Below are 19,954 nucleotides of genomic sequence, written 5' to 3' on the forward strand. Positions count from 1 at the left end.
CACCCCTGTATTAGGAGGTTGGAAAGATGGTGCTTTTAACATCAATTTATTAAAATTCTTTCCGATCTCATATTTTTACCAACTTTAATTTTTTAGGAGGGCAAAATTCCATTTACAAAAGTTATAATTTTAAATATTGAAAAAAATAATGTCAACTCTTGGAAGAAAGTAAAGTCAGTGCAGTCTTTCCGAGCATTCCTCTTGCCCTGCTCTAGCTGGCATGGTAGCAACGCTTTCTCATTTTCGTTTAAATCTAAGTATTCATCATAGATTTACTGGTGGTTGCCCTGGGGTTTCCAGGGTGGACCCAGAATTCTCCCAGAACTTGCACATGAGAAGCTTGACTGAGGGAGCCTTTTCCTCGTGGCTGCGCTGTCTGGGCAGGGTTTGGCTCTAGCCACAGCGGAAACACTTTCCTGGACATGCCTCACCCGTACGAAGCAGGCACGGGCTTTCCTTGGGCTCGGCATTAATGATATGCTGATGGCAGTTCCGTGCCAGCCTGTCGGATAGAGGAGATGGGACTGGGTGCAGCGAGTGAAGAATTAGACTTCTGCATTAGTGACATTGGGAATGGGGACTTGAATGGAATTTTAAACTCATCTCTTTACTCAGATACATTATCTATTTTCCAGCCAGTAGGTAGCCAGTCGTGTGATAGAGGATTGCAATAGCATTAAAATGTCCCCAAACTCAGTCAAATAAAAATCTACCCGCAATGTTGATAAATCTGATGTACAATGAATACTTCCCAAGGGGCGTCCACTCACCTCACAGGCCTGTCTCAGCTCCTGGGCCCAGGTCCCCTGGACAGTGAGTGCTCACAGGGCGCCAAGTTCCCACTGACCCGTGCCCCCAGGGCCACTGCAGAGTGTCCTTGTCCTCCCTGGGCCCAGTCAGCCTTTGTCACACACAGTGTGTTCCCGAGGGCATCGGTCATACAGATGCTGCTCAGTTACATAAATCAGGAGACAAAGCCATCAGAGGACATAGGAACAATACAGAGACTTGTACACATGCCGCTTCTCCCCTTCGCCTGCTCTGTCTGCTGCCTCCGTGCCATTGTCAGTCTTACTCCCAGAACTGCTCACGGACCACAGGGTCCTCGTCCTTGCTGACCTACCCTCACCAAGTGAGCCAGAGCAGCTTCACCGTCTGGTACCAGGGCAGGTTCAGGGAATGTGGATTCACCGTGGAATGTTGTCATTGGCATTAACTGTTGTCATTGACAGCTTCCATATTTTGAATTTTCATTAATGTTTTCACTTAATTGATCAGCACTAAGAAGCCACTGAAGCCTCTTCCAGGGGAGAATGACCACCCGGTGCTTCTGGCAGGAGCAGGGGAGCGGAAGGGCGGGCTGGGCCACGCAGGCGGTGGAGGCCCCGTAACACAAGTGCCACTGCCAGTGCAGGGCCCCTCGGGCTCCTTCTGCAGAGACTCTTGAATGCCTGCCTGAGACTCGGTGCTGTCCTGGCCCTGGATATGGTGCTGTCCTAACCCAGAATATGCAAGGACACAGTCCTTAATTGTAATGAACTCAGAAGTACGGCTGAATGACGCAGACATGTGGAGCTCACCATGTAATAAGGGTGATGCATGGAGGTGAGACACGTATGAAGTGCTGGGGTGTAGAGGGCACTGTGTGAATGGGAAGAGGGGCTGGGTGTGAGAGAGACAGCCAACCAGGCAAGTTGAGAGGCAGGCCGGCGCGGTGCTGAGGTGCCAGGCTGGGCAGTCGACACTGTTGTGTCACGGGCACCATGGAGGAGTTTCAGAAAGGCCAGTTTTAGGAAGAGGTTAAGTTTGGTTTGGTATTTATTGGCTATTAGCAGCTTGTTCATCTGGAGATCCAGCCAAAGTTGGAAACATGTGTTTGGTGGAGAAATGCTTGAATCCGAGTGTCACAGGTTCCACAGCCAGTGAGGCCACATGGAGATGGAGAAGGTCGGTGTGTTGTTCGGTCCTGAGGCCCTTAGGGCGCTCAGTGGGGAGCAGTGGCAGGGCAGCAAGGGGTGCTGGAGCCAGCGAGTGAGTAGTGATGCTGAGGGAGAACCCACATAAATTCTCCAGTGTTAGTCATGAGGGGAGAGAGAGGACCAAGTATTATGGAAATACTAGAGGCCCAGTGCACGAAATTTGTGCACTCAGGGGGGTCCTTCAGCCCAATCTGCACCCTCTCACAGTCCAGGAGCCCTCGGGGGATGTCTGACTGATGGCTTAGGCCCGCTCCATCAGTCGGACATCCTTAGCGCTGCCTCAGAGGCAGGAGAGGCTCCCGCCACTGCTGCTGCGCTTGCCAGCCGTCAGCCTGGCTTTTAGTTGAGCAGCGCTCCCCCTGTGGGAGCGCACTGACTACCAGCGGCAGCTCCTGCGTTGAGTGTCTGCCCCCTGGTGGTCAGTGTGCGTCGTAGCGACTGGTTGTTCTGCTGTTCGGTTGATTTGCATATTAGCCTTTTATTATATAGGATTTTTAGAGAAAGGGTAGGCCAGAGCTCATAACAAACAAATGTACACCCTGACAGTGACAGCACAGGAGTGCCCAGCTTTCTATATGTCGCTGATTCTCACAGGGGGCACATCAGGTACTGTTAGGAGCAGCTGATGGAAGAGGTCACTTTTCTCTGACGGGGTCTCAGACTTAAGTGTCACCTAACGGCATGGGATACAGAGCAGTTCTGTTTAACATCACAGCAAAGTATCCCAGGTCTGGCTTACTCAGGAAAAACACAGCCCTTGCGCTGCAAATTCAGCATCATCTCAGGAAGCTTCCCCAGGACACCAGAGAGCACCCCCTAGTGAGAGGTAAACGGTATCGCGAGATACATCCAGAATGTGTGCAGTTCTGAGATGTGGTCGCTCCCCTTCAGCTGAGGCAGATCCGGGTGCGGTTAGTCCTCACGTGGAGCTCTGTGGTGAGGCATCTGGAGAGGCTGCTCTTGTTCTGTTTTGTTGTCCAGATAACAGCACAGGAGCTGATGCCATGAAATCGGGTGTCTGCCCGAGTAGATGGCTGTTTAGAACTTCCAGCACTGGAGGGACTCCCCCCCGTGTGATGACTTTCACTTATAAATGAGTCCACTTTGTAACTGCAGTGAGATACGAGGCCACACTCTCTTAGGGGAGGTCAGCATCACAGGGGTGATTTTCTCGGCCTTTCTGCCAGCCTGTCACGAGCAGCTAGTTGCCCTGTTGATTCCCTGGCGGAGTCGGTGCCCCATGCTGCCACGCTGGTCCTGGGAGAGCTGTGCCGGGAGGAGGGTAGGCAGGACCAGCGCTGACTGTGCTTGGGAAGTCGGGCTGGATGTGGGTGGTGCCGTCACATCCCTGTCCAAGGTGACAGCGTCAGGACTGTGTCACCGCAGAGTGCAGAGGTGGATGTGAGGGCAACGTCCGTTACCTGGGAAGACAGATGCAGACAGAATTCAGGAACGGCCTTTGGGAAATGCCTGGTTGGGAGGGACGGGAGTGTTATGTGTAAGGGCTCAAGGTTGGGGAGAGGCAAAGTCCAAGCGATGAAACACACTCAAACTTAACGTAACGTTTTATGCCCAAAGCACCACATTTCTGTTGTTAAATAATGTACAACCACCAATTCTAGAATTTAATAGTACATTTGGACAGATAAATCTTTTCCTTGTGGTTTTTCTTTAGTTATATTTTTGCGGGTTTCATATAGATTGCTTTTATATTAATTAGCTTTGCTTTCGATTTTTTTTTTCTTATAATATGTGCTTTTTTAACCATGTTTGTTAAAGATATGCACTCAGAAACTTTCTTTAATACCTTTTCTCCATATTCTGCTTGGAGAATCAGTACTTTCTGCGTGACATCATGTTGCTTTTTCTGGCTCATAGATCAGCTGTTTATTTTTTCTTTTTTCTTCTTTTTTTTTTTCATTTTATTTTCATTTCTCCCTGTCTCTTCTACCTCCCCCCTCTCCCCCTTTCTCTTTGGTTTTCTTTTGTCTTCAGCCTGTTCTGCAAACTCGGAGTTCTTGTCAGGCATAGGATCTCACTGTTTGGTAAGGAGACCCCTGGACAAGCACCCGCATGGCCTCACTGGGTCCTTCGCGTCAGCACTGTGTGGTGTGCGGTGTTGCATGCGCGCACGTGGGCATGGCTGCATGTGCTCGTCCTGGGCCTGGCCCCGGGCCTGCAGGTCCTTCCTCAGGAGCCTGCCCTGTGGTGAAATGGGAGACCGGCTTTTTATACTCGTCCACTGTTCACGTGAAAACCCAAAGGTTGTACCATTACCGAGCAAGGGACTGGGGACGGCAGTGCGTGCCATGTTTCTATCAGAGGGAGCAGCTTAACAGGGACCTTGAATGCGTGTTTGCTGATCTCGGATCGATTCAGTAATGAGCTGTTATAGGTGAAAAAATTTTCCCTGCACTTACGTTTAACGCTCTGGACTACCCATGTGCATGCCGACTGCATTTCAGACATGGAGCCTCAGAGTAGACAGCGAGGCCAAGGATTCACTTAGCCAAAGTGACTTTTCTAGAACCACTCAGCCCATAGTCAGTTTCTGTTGGTTTCTGAGTTCACTGAGCTGAAGTCCACACTCTGGCACCTGCCTCCACCGTGTGCAGGGCGGCCACTCCCTCCCCCGTGTCCTCGCTGAGGGGACTCCGCGCGGCTGGCGAGCTGAGTGGGACCTTCCCTCCATCTGCTGTGGTCAGCTGGCCAAGTACACGCGAGCTCCATATGTGAGCTCTCAAGGCAGAGTTAGGGTGACCTCAGTAACAAGACATTCAGTGCCCTGAAAAAGGTGCTATCAGCTTAACTCCATTTACAGGGAAAACTAAGGGTTCTATCAAGGGCACAGTGAATAACTGAGGAATAGGTATATATATATGTGTGTGTACATACATAAATACACACAAATAACTTGTAAGTTCTAAACATTAAATTTTTTGAGAAATTATAGTTTCTAAATATAATTACTTGACATATTTGGTTTCTATTATAATTGCATCCAATATTTGGTGTTCTTAAATTTAGTTATTATAAGTTATATTTCATATAGATTGCCTGAATTTTTGCATTAATGTTTCAGTTATCCAAAATTAATGTGGAAATCATCTTTTTAAAAAAATTGATTATAGAGAGAGAGAGGAAGGGAAGAGAAAGAGAGAAACACTGATGTGTTGTCCCACTTACTAGTATGTATGCATTCAGTGGTTGATTCTTGTATGTGCTCTGACCAGGGATCAAACCGGGGATGACACTCTAACCGGTGAGCCACCAGGGCAGGGTGGACATTATCTTCTGCATAATTCCCGGGAGACTAACTTTGGTGGGACTTCTCTTCAGCCGAGAAACATTTCATGCAGAATGTTCACGTACTCCTTCACCTTCTCACAATAACAGTGGATTCCAGCATCTTCCGTTTGTCTTTAGGGAGTGTGACCTCATATAGAGCTTGATAAGGACAAGGTTTCTAGCTGCACTGTTTTTGTTAATCCTAACCCAAGGGTATGTTGAGAGAGAGAGAGAGAGAGAGAGAGAGATGAGATGAGATGAGAGAGAAACATCAATTGGTTGCCTCCGGTACTCACCCCAACCTGGGATCAAACCGGCAACCTGGTTATGTGCCCTGACCATGAATCAAACCTGCAACCTTTCGGTGTATGGATGACGCTCCAACCAACTGAGCCACTCGGCCAGGGCTCAGCTGCACTTTTTTGCATTCTTATGAATGAGCATAATACTGCTTCTAATTTATTACCTATAGGAAACGCTTGGTTTCCTGGGTTATCTCTCTCTATAATTTCCTTTTGTTAATTTCTGAGGTATTCTACACAGGCAGCAAAGTACACAAGTGTTCAGGACAGCCTGGTGCCATAGCTTGTGAAGTGTCACCTGTGTCTGTACCCATTTTTAAAAAGTTTTTAACAGGAACTTTTTGGAGAGCTACTATGTAACTGTTCTTCAACACCATATTTTTGTGAATTCTTTATATTATTTTGATATCTGTTATTGTGTCAAATTTGCTTTGGCATTTTCCTGTAAAATAACACAAACTCCAAGAGGCCAAACATACTACAATACAGACAGGTCCAGTTATTAGAATCTTTAAGGCTAAGACATGTAAACTTTTTAAAAAATATATATTTTATTGATTTTTTACAGAGAGGAAGGGAGGAGGATAGAGAGTTAGACACATCGATGAGAGAGAAACATCGATCAGCTGCCTCCTGCACACCCCCCACTGGGGATGTGCCTGCAGCCAAGGTACATGCCCTTGACCGGAATCGAATCTGGGACCCTTGCATCCACAGGCTGACGCTGAGCCAAACCGGTCAGGGCATAACATGTAAACTTTATTTTTAATCTGTGTTTATTTCTTTAATAGCTACTGAAAGCTTTTCTGTTGTTGTTTTTTGACACCGCATTATCAACCCTCACACTCGGGAGCCCACTCCCTCACACTCGCAGAGCATGTGTAACTAGGGTGCCTTATGGAAGCTGTCGGGGAACTGCTGGCGTAGCTTCGAGTTCCTCACACACTCCCCTGAGTCCTGCAGCCGATAACTCCATGCCGAAGCACCTGCAGGTGCCCTCTTGGTTTAACTTTATTTTTATTGTTGACATTATTACAGATGTCCTCCCCGCCCTACCCACCTCCATTAGACACGTAACCTTCAGACGACGCAGCTATAACCTGGCGCAGACACTCATGGTGTCCTGGAGAGAACGGTGTGGGCTTTGAGCCAGAAAACCCAGGTGCAAGTCCTATGTGTGTAACTAAGCCAGCGGACTGGTCTGGACAAGGACTTGCTGTCTCTGAACTTCGGCTTTTATTTTTGAACCAGACTAAAATAAGTAGCCTAATCTTAGAGCTCTGGCAGGTATCAGTCCAGTGTTGGGTGATGAGTGTTCAAGTGCCAGGTGAGCTGTAACCGCACAGCTTTCACCTGGAAGAGGTTCCAGGCAGGACGGAAAGTTGGCAAATAATTCTCTGGCTTTGTCTTTGGGCAGAGGTGAAGTGTAGAGAGAGCCATGTTCCTAACTCATGAAATGAGTGAGAAAAGTGCAATTGAGACCAAGGGGAGCTTTAAAAAAAACCAGGGGACCAGACTCTTGTCTGTTGCTGGCGCTCGTGGTGAGCTAGTGGCAGTGCCTGTGGTGAGCTAGTTTGATAAGTAATGGAATATTTATCCAAGTTGAATGCCAAATGGTAGTTACATCTACAAGTCTCTCCTGGGTTTGAGATGCTTTTCTTTAAAAAAAAATTTTTTTTATTGCATTTTAGAGAGAGGAAGGGGAAAGAGAGAAACATCAATGATGCAAGAGAATCATTGTTCTGCTGCCTCCTGCACGCCCCCCACTGGGGATGGAGCCCGCACCCCGGGCGTGTGCCCTGATGGGGAATCAAACCAGCAGAGCCACACTGGGCAGGGCGAGAGATATCTCTAATCTATAGAGTGAGGAAGCCTAAAACTTGGATTTAATACAGTTTATCTTTAATTCAAATATTTCCTATCTTTTGAAGCACACTCTCTAAGAATTAAAGACATTAGTGTTTTCATGCCATTCTTTTTATATTAAAAAAAAAGGTAAGGTTTTAACAAGGGGGACAGGCCTCATTCCCCACAGAACAGTAGTTCTTGTGTATCCATTAAAACGGTTTATGGGGAAAATAATGAAAAAGCAGCATCTTGTGTACATATATGCTTGGCTGTTGGACTCTGGAATGCTTGCTAGTGGTTATAAGTTCATACTGATGACCCATTGCTGACTGAGGTGCGAGTGCCTTTAATCCCCCCCCACCCCACCCCACCTCCCCACTGCTGCTCAGGAACTCTCATCCCTGATTTCCAGGCAGTTAGAGAAGACAAACCCCTCGCATTCCAGCCCAGGGCAGCCTTTCAGCGGCTTTAGTGGAGGCGGGGTTAGGGTTTGAGGGCAGTGATGGTGGCACGGGGCACAGCGGCACTTCTTAAGGCTTCACTTTTCCTTATGAAAATAAACCCAATGCCTTCCTGACGTCACTCAGCAAAGCACTGTACGTCCGTGTGTGCAGGGCGTTCTCCAGCAGGTGGGGACAGAAATGATTTCTTAGGTGCCAGTTCCCCAGGCCACCTGCAGGCGTGTCGTGTTTCTCCTGCCGCCAGGGAGCACTGTTCTCTGAATCCCCGCAGACCATCCGGTCTTCCCAGAACACAGCCTCATGTGCACGCCTACTCACCCAGTGGCTTCCCATTTCTTTAGAATAAAGACCAGAATTCTTCATCCGGCCACGTGCCTGGTTCCTAGTCCGGCTCCTGTGGCCTCCATTCGCATCCCTGAGCAAGTTGCGGCTCCCTGTGCTTCAGCCTCAGGGGCCTCTCTCTGCTCCCTGACCGTGTGGATTCCCTTTCTGCCCAGGTCCCGGCACGTACTGTCATTGCCGACTGGCACAGGGTCCCCTACAGTCCATTCACTTGCCGATCCCTCATCCCCGCCATGGAGGCAGCTGTCCATCCTTCAGAGTTCCAGCCAGACACTCCTCTCTCAGGCCACCTTCCCCACCTCCCGAGGCCTCTCCTGCCTGTGATGCTCACGGCTCCTGCACCTGCTCCTCTTCTCTGGTGATGTCCCTGGGTTAACATCTCATTCTGGCCCAAACCGCTCAGCTCTTTGAGGGTTTATTGCTGTATCCGCAGCCTGCAGGAAGTCTGACCCCAAGTCGGCATCCTCAGAAACCGCCCCCTGCTTGGGAACCGCCCCGTGAGGGCGTGCGGGTGCTTGTCCAGGGGGTCTCCTTACCAAACAGTGAGGTCCTATGCCTGACAAGAACTCCGAGTTTGCTGAACAGGCTGAAGACAAAAGAAAACCAAAGAGAAAAAGGGGACGGGGGCAGGTAGGAAAGATAGGGAGAAATGGAAATAAAAGAAAAGAAAAACAGCTGATAAATGTCCCATTTAACCCATAAGAAAAAACTTAAAAATATGTTCCTAATGTCTTCCCTGCTGATATGCTGATCAAATTCACCCCCAACTCCTTGGCGGCACCGCAGGAGCTTCCTGGCTCATGTCACGCGGCCCTTCAGAGGTTTGCATGTTGGAATTTCATCCTTTTAAAATATCAGTCAGATTCCAATCTGTTCACAACCCATCTTTCTGTTGCACCTAAGAAACACGCCCAGAGTTCTTGCTCCAGTTGTAGGGCACTGCCCCTGGCTCCCTCTCCTTCCATCACACATCTCCTTCCCCATCTACCCGCATCAGCCACTTCACTTCCTCATTCTCTGCCCCAGGGCCTTTGCACCTGCAGTTTCCTCTGCCTGGGCCCTTCTCCCAGCTGCATGCACGGTCTGTTCCTTCATTGTTCCTTCAAATAGCTCTGCTCTTTTCCCACTTCCTTGGGGTCAGCCTCCTAACCAATCCCTTGTTACTCTCTCCTGCTACCTATTTTTACTGTGGCCTGATATTATGTTACATGCTGATTTTTTATGAATTGTTTGTTATTTGTCTCCCAACTAAAATGCAAGTACCTTGAGAATGCTGTTTTGCTTATTACTTGAAGTTTGAGAGTGTCTGGTATGTAACCAGTATTTATTGAGTGAATGAATAATGAAATGAATAACACTTTCAGGGACTACAGCACAAGCCCTAAGACTGCCACCAGCCAATAGACAGGGACGTAACAAATCCTGCCCTTCTGCTCATTTTGTTTTCATTACCATCAGGAATCCTGAGGCACCAAGCACAAGATGAACGGGACCTTTCTGAAAGTACTCAGAGGCTCCGTAATGAGTGCCTTATTTTTTTTTGTTTGTATCATGTCACTGAACTGGCTCGCTGCCATTCTAAAGCAAGTATTAGTTTCCATGTATATTTAATTCATTCGTTTTAGGACACTTTTTTGTATAAAGACTATAACATACTCAAATGTCATAAAAACTTAAAATCAGACTGGAGTTGTTAACCCCAGGATCCAAGAAATGACGATATGTTATACAGTGAGGAAAAAAAAAGTGTGCACACACATTATATATAGAATATAGAATAAAGATATCATAACATCAGACTATCTTGTGAGCAGTCAAATCACTGTAACTTTGGACTTGCTTTTCTTATTATCACAAAGTAATATATAGGTAGTGGTTGTCTAATTCACATTTCTGCCAATCAAAATGAGGGGATTACATCTTTCAAGAACAGTCAGCCCCATTTTAGGTGTCTCATGGGAGTAGGATTTAACTTTCTCAGCTTCTGATGCTTTTTTACATGATAGCATGGTGCTCCTCTTTCACCAAAGACCAACAGCACTCAGGCAGGTGAGCTGCTCTGAATCCAGGTGAATGCAATCAGAAGGCAGAGACACTGGGTAATCAAACTGGAATTACATTTATTAGACTTTCAGCCACCTCATCCCATAAAGGCTGTGAGCTGACTTCACAGTTGCCACGCAATGTGATTTAACGAGGAGGCGAGCTGGTTGTGGAGGGATGTCCGTGGAGAACTCAGTAGACCCCCAGCCTGGGCAGCGCTTCCACTGCTTCTGAGTGCATCAGCTCCTCGCCGAGGCCCGCTTCTCCGCTTCCCTCCTGACATCCGCATAACCACCGTAGCAGGAAACTGCATGTGAAACTCGATTGTCAGAGATCTGTTTGAGCTATTACATTGAGTTGTGCTGTGGATTAATTTTTGAAGCACAACTATGAATAGAAAAGAAGAAAGCTGGCAGATTCTCAGGGCAATTCATACACCTTTTTTCTTCTTCTTCTTTAGGAAACGATGCAGCATCCATTGTCAACTGTCTTCACATTTTGGGTCAGACTCTGGATGCAAGGTACACGGGTCCATTTCTATCTAAATCAGCGAGTGTTGTAATGACATTGGAGAATATTAAAATGGGCTACTTGCCTTCATTATATTCTTTGGGATAGTACTAAAGATTTCGGTGTAGGTGAAAAGAAGAATCCTTGGTAAATTACTAATACAATGGCTTTTTGTTATTTTCACGATCATATGTAAATCGTTAAATTTTAGTAATTTCTGCAGCATCTTGGCGTGTAACTAGGGCTGAGCTGGGAATGTGTCCTGTGAGGGAAAAGTGGCAGTGATAGCTCTGGAGGTCATGTGGGTGTCGAGGCACCGTGCCCGGCTCACGTGTGCGATAACATTTACTTTATCGGAAACATGAGGGTTTACTCTCAGGTTACAGATGTAGAGTGAAGCCTAAGACTGCCCAGTGAGTGGTGGTCAGCCAGCCCCGGTCTGTGCCCCTTCTCCTCTGCCTGCCATCGACATGACCTGCAACCTAGCATGTGGTCTGAACACAGAGTCAACCCATGTAGCATGACCGACTCAGCCTTCAGCCACACATTAAATTCATTTATTACCCAGGACAAATCCAAATGAAAGTTTCTGAAGATCTCTTACAGAGAGTATTCCATGATTCCTTGGATAATCCAGGTTTGTGTTTAAAACTTTGAGGTGTTTTGTATAATAAACAGCAAAAGGAGATGCCCTTGTGCACCTTCATTCTTACATTATGCACCTTCATTCTTACTAGCAAAGCAGTGGTGGCCCAGGAGTCTCCTTCTGCGTATGAGGAGAGGCTGGTATATCACTCTGCATCTCCCCTCAAAGCACCGAACTCCCGTGTCACTTGACGACTTGGTGGAGTTACCATCGAATGTTTCTTTCACAGCCATTGCTCCGGAAACATTCTCCTTCGGTTGGATTTGGGATGAACTGAACTGGCCCCGCAGCTGTGTTTGCTTAGTTTTAGAATAAACACTCTCGGAATTTGAGACCTGCTAATGCAGGTGGAAAACTAGGCATTCGCCCTGCCCTCTGCTCTGAGGTTCTCTTGGAGTTGACCATGAAGGAATTTAGGATCAGTGGTGAATTACCGAGCAATGTGGCTAACACTCCAAGTGTGTGGAAGTGTTTGAGTGGATGTAAAAGGCTGACGCCTGAGCGTGTGCTGTGAGAAAGCAGAGTGTGTTCTTGCTCAATGCTCCCTTCACGCCTGCCCTCTGTCCCCCCGCAGGACCGTCATGAAGACCGGCCTGGAGAGTGTGAAGGGCGCACTCAGTGCGTTTCTGGACAGCGCAGCGGAGGATCTGGACAGGACCCTGGAGAACCTGAAGGAGGGCCAGTTCACGCACACCCGCAGCCAGCCGCGGGGTGTCACGCAGATCATCAACTACACGACGGTGGCGCTGCTGCCTGTGCTGTCCTCCCTGTTCGAGCACATCGGCCAGCACCAGTTCGGGGAGGACCTGATCCGTACGTAGACCTGCACCTAGAGCCTCATTTCTAGGCGGCACAGGCAGCTACGGAAGCCGCATCTGGGGCCCTCCAACGCTGCGTGAACATTGACCTGCTTGTGTTGCAGAACATTCTAGGTTGAGTGTGAGTGACAGAAACCATTCTTGCAGAGGTAGACCGCCGAATGGCATGACAGTCTCCCACGGTCCAAGTGCAAATTCCAAAGTCACTGTTCCGTGTTGTCTCTTCCCATGGCACTTGCTAACGTGGTCTGACCACGGGACACACATGTGAAATGTTCCCACTTGTTTCTGAGTCGATGCAGACCCTTTCCATGGCTGCATGACCAGCAAACTGAAGGCTGCTGAGACCAGTCTATGTCCAAATAACCTGTCACCTTGGGTGACCCACACAGCTGCTGTTAATAGGTTTCAGTCTATTTTCTTTGGGGATTTGACCGGCTGTTGTTGGCTGGAATTCTGTAATTATTAAAAATATCCACAGGCCCGGCCAGCATGGCTCAGTGGTTGAGCATCAATTTATGAACCAGGAAGTCACGTTTCGATTCCTGGTCAGGGCACATGCCCAGCTTGTGGGCTCAATCCCCAGTAGGGGGCGTGCAGAGTCAGCTAATCAACGATTCTCTCTCATCATTGATGTTTCTATCTCTCCCTCTTCTTTCCTCTCTGAAATCAATAAAAATATATTTAAAAAAATATATATCCACAGAATGCCCAAGGTTATGTGGGAAAAAATAACGCATGACCGGCCCCAGTGTCCTGCCCTTGTGCTGACATGGACACGAGAGAAGGTGCGAGTCCTTGCCGTGCGGTCTCAGACCCAGCTGCTGAGACGCAGTGTGTAGGTCCCAGGGGCAGGCAGCTCTGCGCGAAACCCACTGCAGAGCTGGGTGACGACAAGGACACTGGCTGCGGGGTTTGCTGGAAGCAGCAGGAGCACTGCTTGCTGTGCAGTGTGGCCATGGAAACGTCTGGAGGACACGGTGGTTTCTCCATTGATGTCGTGTTTCCTGCAGGAAACAGTAGCCAAGTTAGAATTGGAAATTCAAGGTTCTTAGATTTCCTTGCCAATGGACATCTTATTGGGTCAGGGGTCATCTGCCAGGTTTTGTTTGATTCTCTAGCTGCAGAAACCACCAAAGTGACTGACTTATACTGCACACGCCAGGTTGTGTCAGAAATAGTTAGCACACTCCATCCCCTACCATTCTCAGGCTGGTTCATCGAGACCTAAAATGAAAGGTGCCACCTTCATACGAGTACACCTTGGGAACAGGAGTCAAACACCTACCTGCCCTCCAAGTTACTCTTGTGTTACTTTTATCCTTGAAGAAATCTTTTATTCTTATACCTAGAGAAAAATTTTAAAGAAATTGTTCCTGATCCTGTTCTGAATAATCACAGGGCTTCTTTAGAATGCTTTAAGATCCTGAAAGAAAAGAATTTTGTTTGAGAAAACCTTTTCGTATTTCCTTTTACATATTGTTTGTTCTTATGTTGTTTCTCTCAGACGTTAAAATATCAGCATACCTTTAATAGGGAATTTTGGTTTTTGCGAAGCTTTCTTAGACATTGTGTAAATAACAAGTGTTTGTTTTTTTTCATGTGCAATTCTCTTTTTCCCTAGTGGAAGATGTACAGGTGTCCTGTTATAGAATTCTGACGAGCTTATATGCTCTGGGGACGAGCAAGAGTATTTATGTGGAAAGGTAAAGTTTTAAATTTAACTTTGTCTCAATCACTGTTTTAAGTATTATAACTATTTCAAGTGTTACAAAAAGTCTTCGCTCTATAACTTTTTCCATAGTTAGAAATTAAAGAACCAGATTCATTTTATGGACTCTTTGGGAGTAGATACACAATCTTTAAGGTAAGTTTGATTTATGTTAGGGTTTGGCTGGTGACTTGGGCTGTGAAAGAATTCACAACTAAAAGGAGAGATGCAGAGAGGAAGTTGCATTTACTTTCCAGTAGAGGTAAGGGCGGTGTATTGCTAGTCATTACAGGGCAGGGAGCAAAGGGGTGGCCTGCTCTTCAAGCTATGGCTGTTGCCAAGCATCAAGGAAGGAAGGGGTCAGGGTTGTGTTGATGTTGAGCAGGCTACAGGGCTGTCTTAAAGAGTTACAGTGTGTTTGCTTTCCAGGAGACAGTCCAACAGATGTCCCAGGGAGGTGTCTTATCAGTATTTTCCCAAGCCTATAAAACATGCGTAGGGCAAAAGTTATGAAGAGTTTAAAAGAGGCTTTTTTTGAAGGTGAGGTGGGAAGGGAACTTTCTACTAACTAGAGACGCCTTCCTGCAAATTATCTGAGTTGTAAAAACAGCAGGGAGGAGGGTATACAAGAATGTAGCCTTGAGAGTAGCTTATCTTGTCCCACAGTTTGAACAGAGGAGCCAACAATCTGGGGGTTTAATTACCATGTACTTCTCATAAATTGTGGAAGACCACAGCGAAGAAGGAAGGCCTTTTTCCTATCCTTACAATATAATAAAAGAGTTATGGGGGGGAAATAAAGCAATCTCAATAAAGACCATATTTAATATAAAGCTTTAACTTAAGTGTTTATGAATCTGCTAGTGCAGGTTTGCAATGATAAAATGACCTGGAAGAATATAAAACTAACATTTTGAATATGAGTAAAATATGTTTTTTAAATGAAAAAGTGACATAAGTGCTAATAAAAATATAGTAATTTTATTGCAAGTCATCTAAAATAAAAGTGGATATTTCCAGAATGCCAACACAAATGATCAGAGTTGGTCTGAGAATTACTACTTGAATACAAAATTTAAACTATTAAATAATTGACAAGAATTATTAATGATAGACTAATCAGATGTAAGGGAATACATTGCTGACTTTGAAGTCATACATGAAACATTTTAACCTATTAAATTCTTAAATAAATTATTTCTCATTATTTTAAAACATTTATTTTATTTAACCCACATTATGTGCCTGAAATTTTGCCATTCTGCATCCTATTTTTTTTTAATCCTCACCCAAGGATATTTTTTTCCATTGCTTTTCAGAGAGAGTGGAAAGGAGGGAGGGAGGGGGAAAGAGAGAGAAACATTGACTGGTTGCCTCCCACACAAGCCCTGACCGGGGGCAGGTAGTGAACCCACAACCCAGGCCTGTGTCCCCAACTAGGAATCGAACCCATGACCCCTTGGTGTGTGAGCTGACCCTCCAGCCTGCGAGCCACACTAGCCAGGACTTACTGTTTTGTAAGCTAAAAGATAATTTGGCTTTCTTTTTTAATGGCAGGAACTTCGTTATTGAAAGCATGTGATGATTTATAACATAGAAATTATACTTGAGGGTTAGTAGTATTAGCAGTACTGTTATTATCCCTCAGGTTAAACTCCTAGTTTTAATACACCTTCAGTTTTTTACTTGGAAGAAATAAAAATCAAGGCATTTCCCCTCCAGGCAGCGATCTGCCGTGGGCGAGTGTCTGGCGGCCTTTGCGGGTGCCTTCCCGGTGGCGTTTCTGGAAACTCATCTCAACAAACACAACAGCTGCTCCATCTACAATACTAGCTCCTCACGGGAGAGAGCAGGTAACGCAGCTGCAGGGGCAGCAGCTGAGACATGAAGCATCACGTCACTTTCCATTTGGGAAAATCTGGGTGGATAACCCCCATTTCTTTCACTGCCCCAGTGGAGAAAGCTCACCGATGATTTCAAGGATTGGCCTCTGAGAACCTACTAGAATTATCTGCTAGGATTTGAGTTGAGATGGGGGAGGATAAGGTAGGAGCGTGGGAAGGAGAGGGAACGGCTGACACGGCTGCTAGGAGGAAGGAGAAGGGCCCAGTAGAGGCGGGTGGGCATGCTGAATCTTGAAGCCCAAAACGGCATGGCTCTTTGTGTCTGCGACTTCAGTGACCACCATTTATTCTTGGGTGTGTTCCTCTAGCTCTCAATCTGCCAGCCAACGTGGAAGATGTTTGTCCAAATATCCCATCTTTGGAGAAACTGATGGAAGAGATTGTGGAGCTGGCTGAGTCCGGGATCCGCTACACGCAGATGCCGCACGTGATGGAAGTCATCCTGCCCATGCTTTGCAGCTACATGTCCCGCTGGTGGGAGCAGGGGCCCGAGAGCAACCCCGAGAGGGCCGGGCTGTGCTGCACGGCTCTGAACTCGGAGCACATGAACACCCTGCTGGGGAACATCCTGAAGATCATCTACAACAACCTGGGGATTGACGAGGGGGCCTGGATGAAGAGGCTGGCAGGTAAGGGTTGGAAGGAGCGACCGCTTCGAGTTGTCTTATTTCCAAAAAGATTTGAAATACAGAAACTAGACTTTTTCTGTCTCCGTCTTTATTAATATTGCTCCTGTGCTAAACAGTATTATCGTTGCCGTCATGCTGTTCTTTAGAAAGTAGATATCATCAGACTGTGAGTGACTTCCCATGTGCTTTTAAGTAAGGAACCATTTTCCTTCTGACAACCTCTCTAAGGTCAATGAGTAAACACAGCAGCAAAAGCTAATGACTCTGCAGACAAAGATGAACCTGGGGTTTGAATCAGCCCCTCAGCAGTCTGTCCCCCAGGACGGGGGAGGATGCTCAGGCTGCCTCACATGTTCACACTGCAGTGATGTGCCTTTGCCCTGCGTATGTGGAACAAGTGGAAGCAACGTTAACGCTCACCGCTGGCCTGTGGTTACTAGTGGGCACAGCATAGAGCAGAATACAGGCCATCTTAACAGTAAGGTGGGCATTTTCATGACTTGGAAAATGCCCACAATAGCAAGGAGGATGAAAAGAAAAGGACTTTAAAATGGAATTCAGAAATCCATATAAGTATATATTTGTGAAATTACTTATTTATAAAAACTCCAGAGAAAAATACATGAATGTCTTACTAATTAGATAGGGTGATTATGGTTGATTTTAATATTTCCCTTTTAATACGTTTCTGCAATATATATGTGTTACCTTTAGGGGAAAAATTCCTTTTAAAAATGTCCTCATCATGTCTAGAATGGTTGCTAACAACCACAACTGTTCTTAAGTAAATGAGCAGTGAGTGTTGTATGTAATCCCCCTCTTCCCAGGACAGGATGGGGGCAATAGGGGAGGGAGCGGTACCTTCGCTCATACACTGTGGAACAGCGTGCAGCTACTCTAAGGCAAGGGGACCTTTGCCATTTGGGGAATTTTCTTTTTTGTGTGAAAAAAGTTGATTTGCAAAGTAAGTGAATATCTTTTCTCAATTTTTATTCTAGATTAGCTGTCAGTCTTTTTTAAAAAAAAAAAAAAAACACAAGGAAGCACATCAGATTCAATTCCTAGTCAGTTGGGGACTAGACCCTGTGGCCACGGCTGACTCGGGGCAGGTGTGCGGGGAGGGCTCTCGCGGAGCCGCTGTTGTAATGACAGTCTGTCCTGGGGGACATGGCCTGTATGCGGAGCACAGCACTGACGTCTGTCTTCACAGTGTTCTCCCAGCCGATTATAAATAAAGTGAAGCCTCAGCTCCTGAAAACTCATTTCTTGCCATTAATGGAGAAACTGAAGAAAAAGGCAGCCATGGTGGTCTCGGAGGAAGACCATCTGAAAGCCGAGGCCAGAGGGGACATGTCTGAGGCTGAGCTGCTCATCCTGGACGAGTTCACCACGCTGGCCAGGGACCTCTATGCCTTCTACCCGCTCCTGATCCGATTCGTGGACTACAACAGGTAGAATGTTCAAAGCGATTGATTTCTCTAATGGCAGCCTGACCTTGCTGGGTTCCTGTGTCCCGGACAAATGGCTTCATTCACCAGCCTCTTAGCGATGAGCCTGTTCATACTCAGATGTTTCTAGATCAGGGGTGGGCAAACTTTTTGACTCGAGGGCCACAGTGGGTTCTTAAACTGGACCGGAGGGCCGGAACAAAAGCATGGATGGAGTGTTTGTGTGAACTAATATAAATTCAAAGTAAACATCATTACATAAAAGGGTACAGTCTTTTTTTTTTTTAGTTTTATTCATTTCAAACGGGCTGGATCCGGCCCGCGGGCCATAGTTTGCCCACGGCTGTTCTAGATGCATTGTTTTGACGGAGCATCTTAAAATTACAACCAGGAAGGGCATTCTGAAGCAGGCGCAGTGTTTCGGGTAAAAGTTAGCAGTTGGACAGTTCCGGTGTTTTAGTTCCCAGTGTTACCACTGCACACTTAGCCATCGGTGCTCTGTGGGAAGCCAGCATCCCTAAGTTACTTGGTTTCAGGTTTAAATTTTAAGTTGTAACTGAGGAGCCACTTCATTGATTTTGTGATGCAGGGCAAAGTGGCTCAAAGAACCGAGCCCGGAAGCCGAGGACCTGTTCCGCATGGTGGCCGAGGTGTTCATCTACTGGTCCAAGTCCCACGTGAGTAGGGCAACATGGGCAGGGCTTGCTGTTGGCAGGATGTTAAGGCCTTTCAAACACTTAGCCAATTTTCCAACCCCTTAGTGTTTCTCAAACTTGTCTCCTGGGGGTAACCTAACTGGCGAGGAGGGAGAATGCTCAAATACTTCACTTTGCCAGTGAGTCTGTGACCCGGAATTAAAAGTGAATGAAGGAATGTTATTGAACTTGAAAAAGCAGATGGAACGTCTGACCGGGTGGAAAGCCCCATCCCATTGCTGTGCCCTGTGTTTATCCGGAGACGCACATGCTTTCCCGGCTAACCCAGGTCTGAGTAGTCATTCAACCCGAGGTAGCTGTGTGTCCATGTTACTTAAATCCTCTCACCCTTAGTTTCCCGACCTTTGAGACTTGGTTTTTATGTGCAATGCCCAGAACCGTCGCCCCGGGCAGGCGCCTTCATTGGATTCAACACATACGTGTTCCCTTTCTTGATGAGTCTTACATATCAAATTAACATTTATCTTCCTATGAACTTCTGGTCACATGGACTTCTTGTTTATGTGATTGTAACTGGAATTTCCTTTGTGACTTCTCAGAACTTCAAAAGAGAGGAGCAGAACTTCGTGGTCCAGAACGAAATCAACAACATGTCCTTCCTCATCTCTGACACCAAGTCCAAGATGTCAAAGGTATTTCTGTGCTGTGTCGCGGCGAGAGAAGTGTCCCCATGCAGCTTTCATTGGTTGGTTTATTTTTTACTTTTTGAAGGTTTATAAGTGGACTTTGATAGATTTGATAATGTTGTTTACTGAACACACACACACACACACACACACACACACACATACACACAGAATTGAGGGGACCCAGGACTGATGTACTCATGGATGGTATGACACGCAAACAGAACTATCAGGGAGGAAGAAGTTGTGACTCAGTGTCCCTAGGAACAGAAGGCACCGCATAGAAAGGGGTGTGTGGGGAAGCCCAGGGTTGGTCAAGGGAAGAGGTAGTGAGGGGGAAGCGTGGGCAAGAACCTTCGCTGGGGCTTCAGCAGGAAGGAGCAGGTGAGACAGGTGAGCAGGTGTGAACCTCGTGTGAATCATTTCAGGGCTCGGGGGCCGAGGGGCAGGCCCTAGTTGGCTGACCCTGGCCCAGGTGATTAGGGCAGGTAGAGTGGGCCCAGGTTGAGGAGGTGATTGGGGAATCTGGACTCTGGTCTCCGAGAGACCTGAGGTGGCACGGCTGTCCTCAGGTGAGGTCATCTCAGATATTTATGGGACACCGGTCAGTATACCATGTCCGTTCCCTAGATGGGGGGCCCTGGGCAGACAAGTCTGCAGGCCACACAGAAGGGAGTGTACTT

The 19,954-nt window shown here is 46.9% G+C and overlaps 1 protein-coding gene across 2 annotated transcripts in view; it reads left to right on the forward strand.

Moving 5' to 3' along the window:
• RYR2 (ryanodine receptor 2) overlaps positions 1-19,954 on the forward strand; it is a 193,065-nt gene that overhangs the window by 122,998 nt on the left and 50,113 nt on the right. For both annotated transcript variants that reach the window (XM_070401320.1, XM_070401321.1), the window contains exons 62-70: positions 3,975-4,024; positions 10,724-10,784; positions 11,994-12,232; positions 13,862-13,943; positions 15,671-15,801; positions 16,161-16,481; positions 17,692-17,932; positions 18,519-18,606; positions 19,185-19,277. In XM_070401320.1, coding sequence (XP_070257421.1) covers positions 3,975-4,024; positions 10,724-10,784; positions 11,994-12,232; positions 13,862-13,943; positions 15,671-15,801; positions 16,161-16,481; positions 17,692-17,932; positions 18,519-18,606; positions 19,185-19,277 — 1,306 coding nt within the window. The remainder of the gene's footprint in view (positions 1-3,974; positions 4,025-10,723; positions 10,785-11,993; positions 12,233-13,861; positions 13,944-15,670; positions 15,802-16,160; positions 16,482-17,691; positions 17,933-18,518; positions 18,607-19,184; positions 19,278-19,954) is intronic.

Source organism: Myotis yumanensis, unplaced genomic scaffold, assembly GCF_028538775.1.
Source record: "Myotis yumanensis isolate MYYU_CA2020_CCGP unplaced genomic scaffold, mMyoYum1.0.hap1 SCAF_22, whole genome shotgun sequence".
In the NCBI taxonomy this organism is placed as follows: Eukaryota; Metazoa; Chordata; class Mammalia; order Chiroptera; family Vespertilionidae; genus Myotis; species Myotis yumanensis.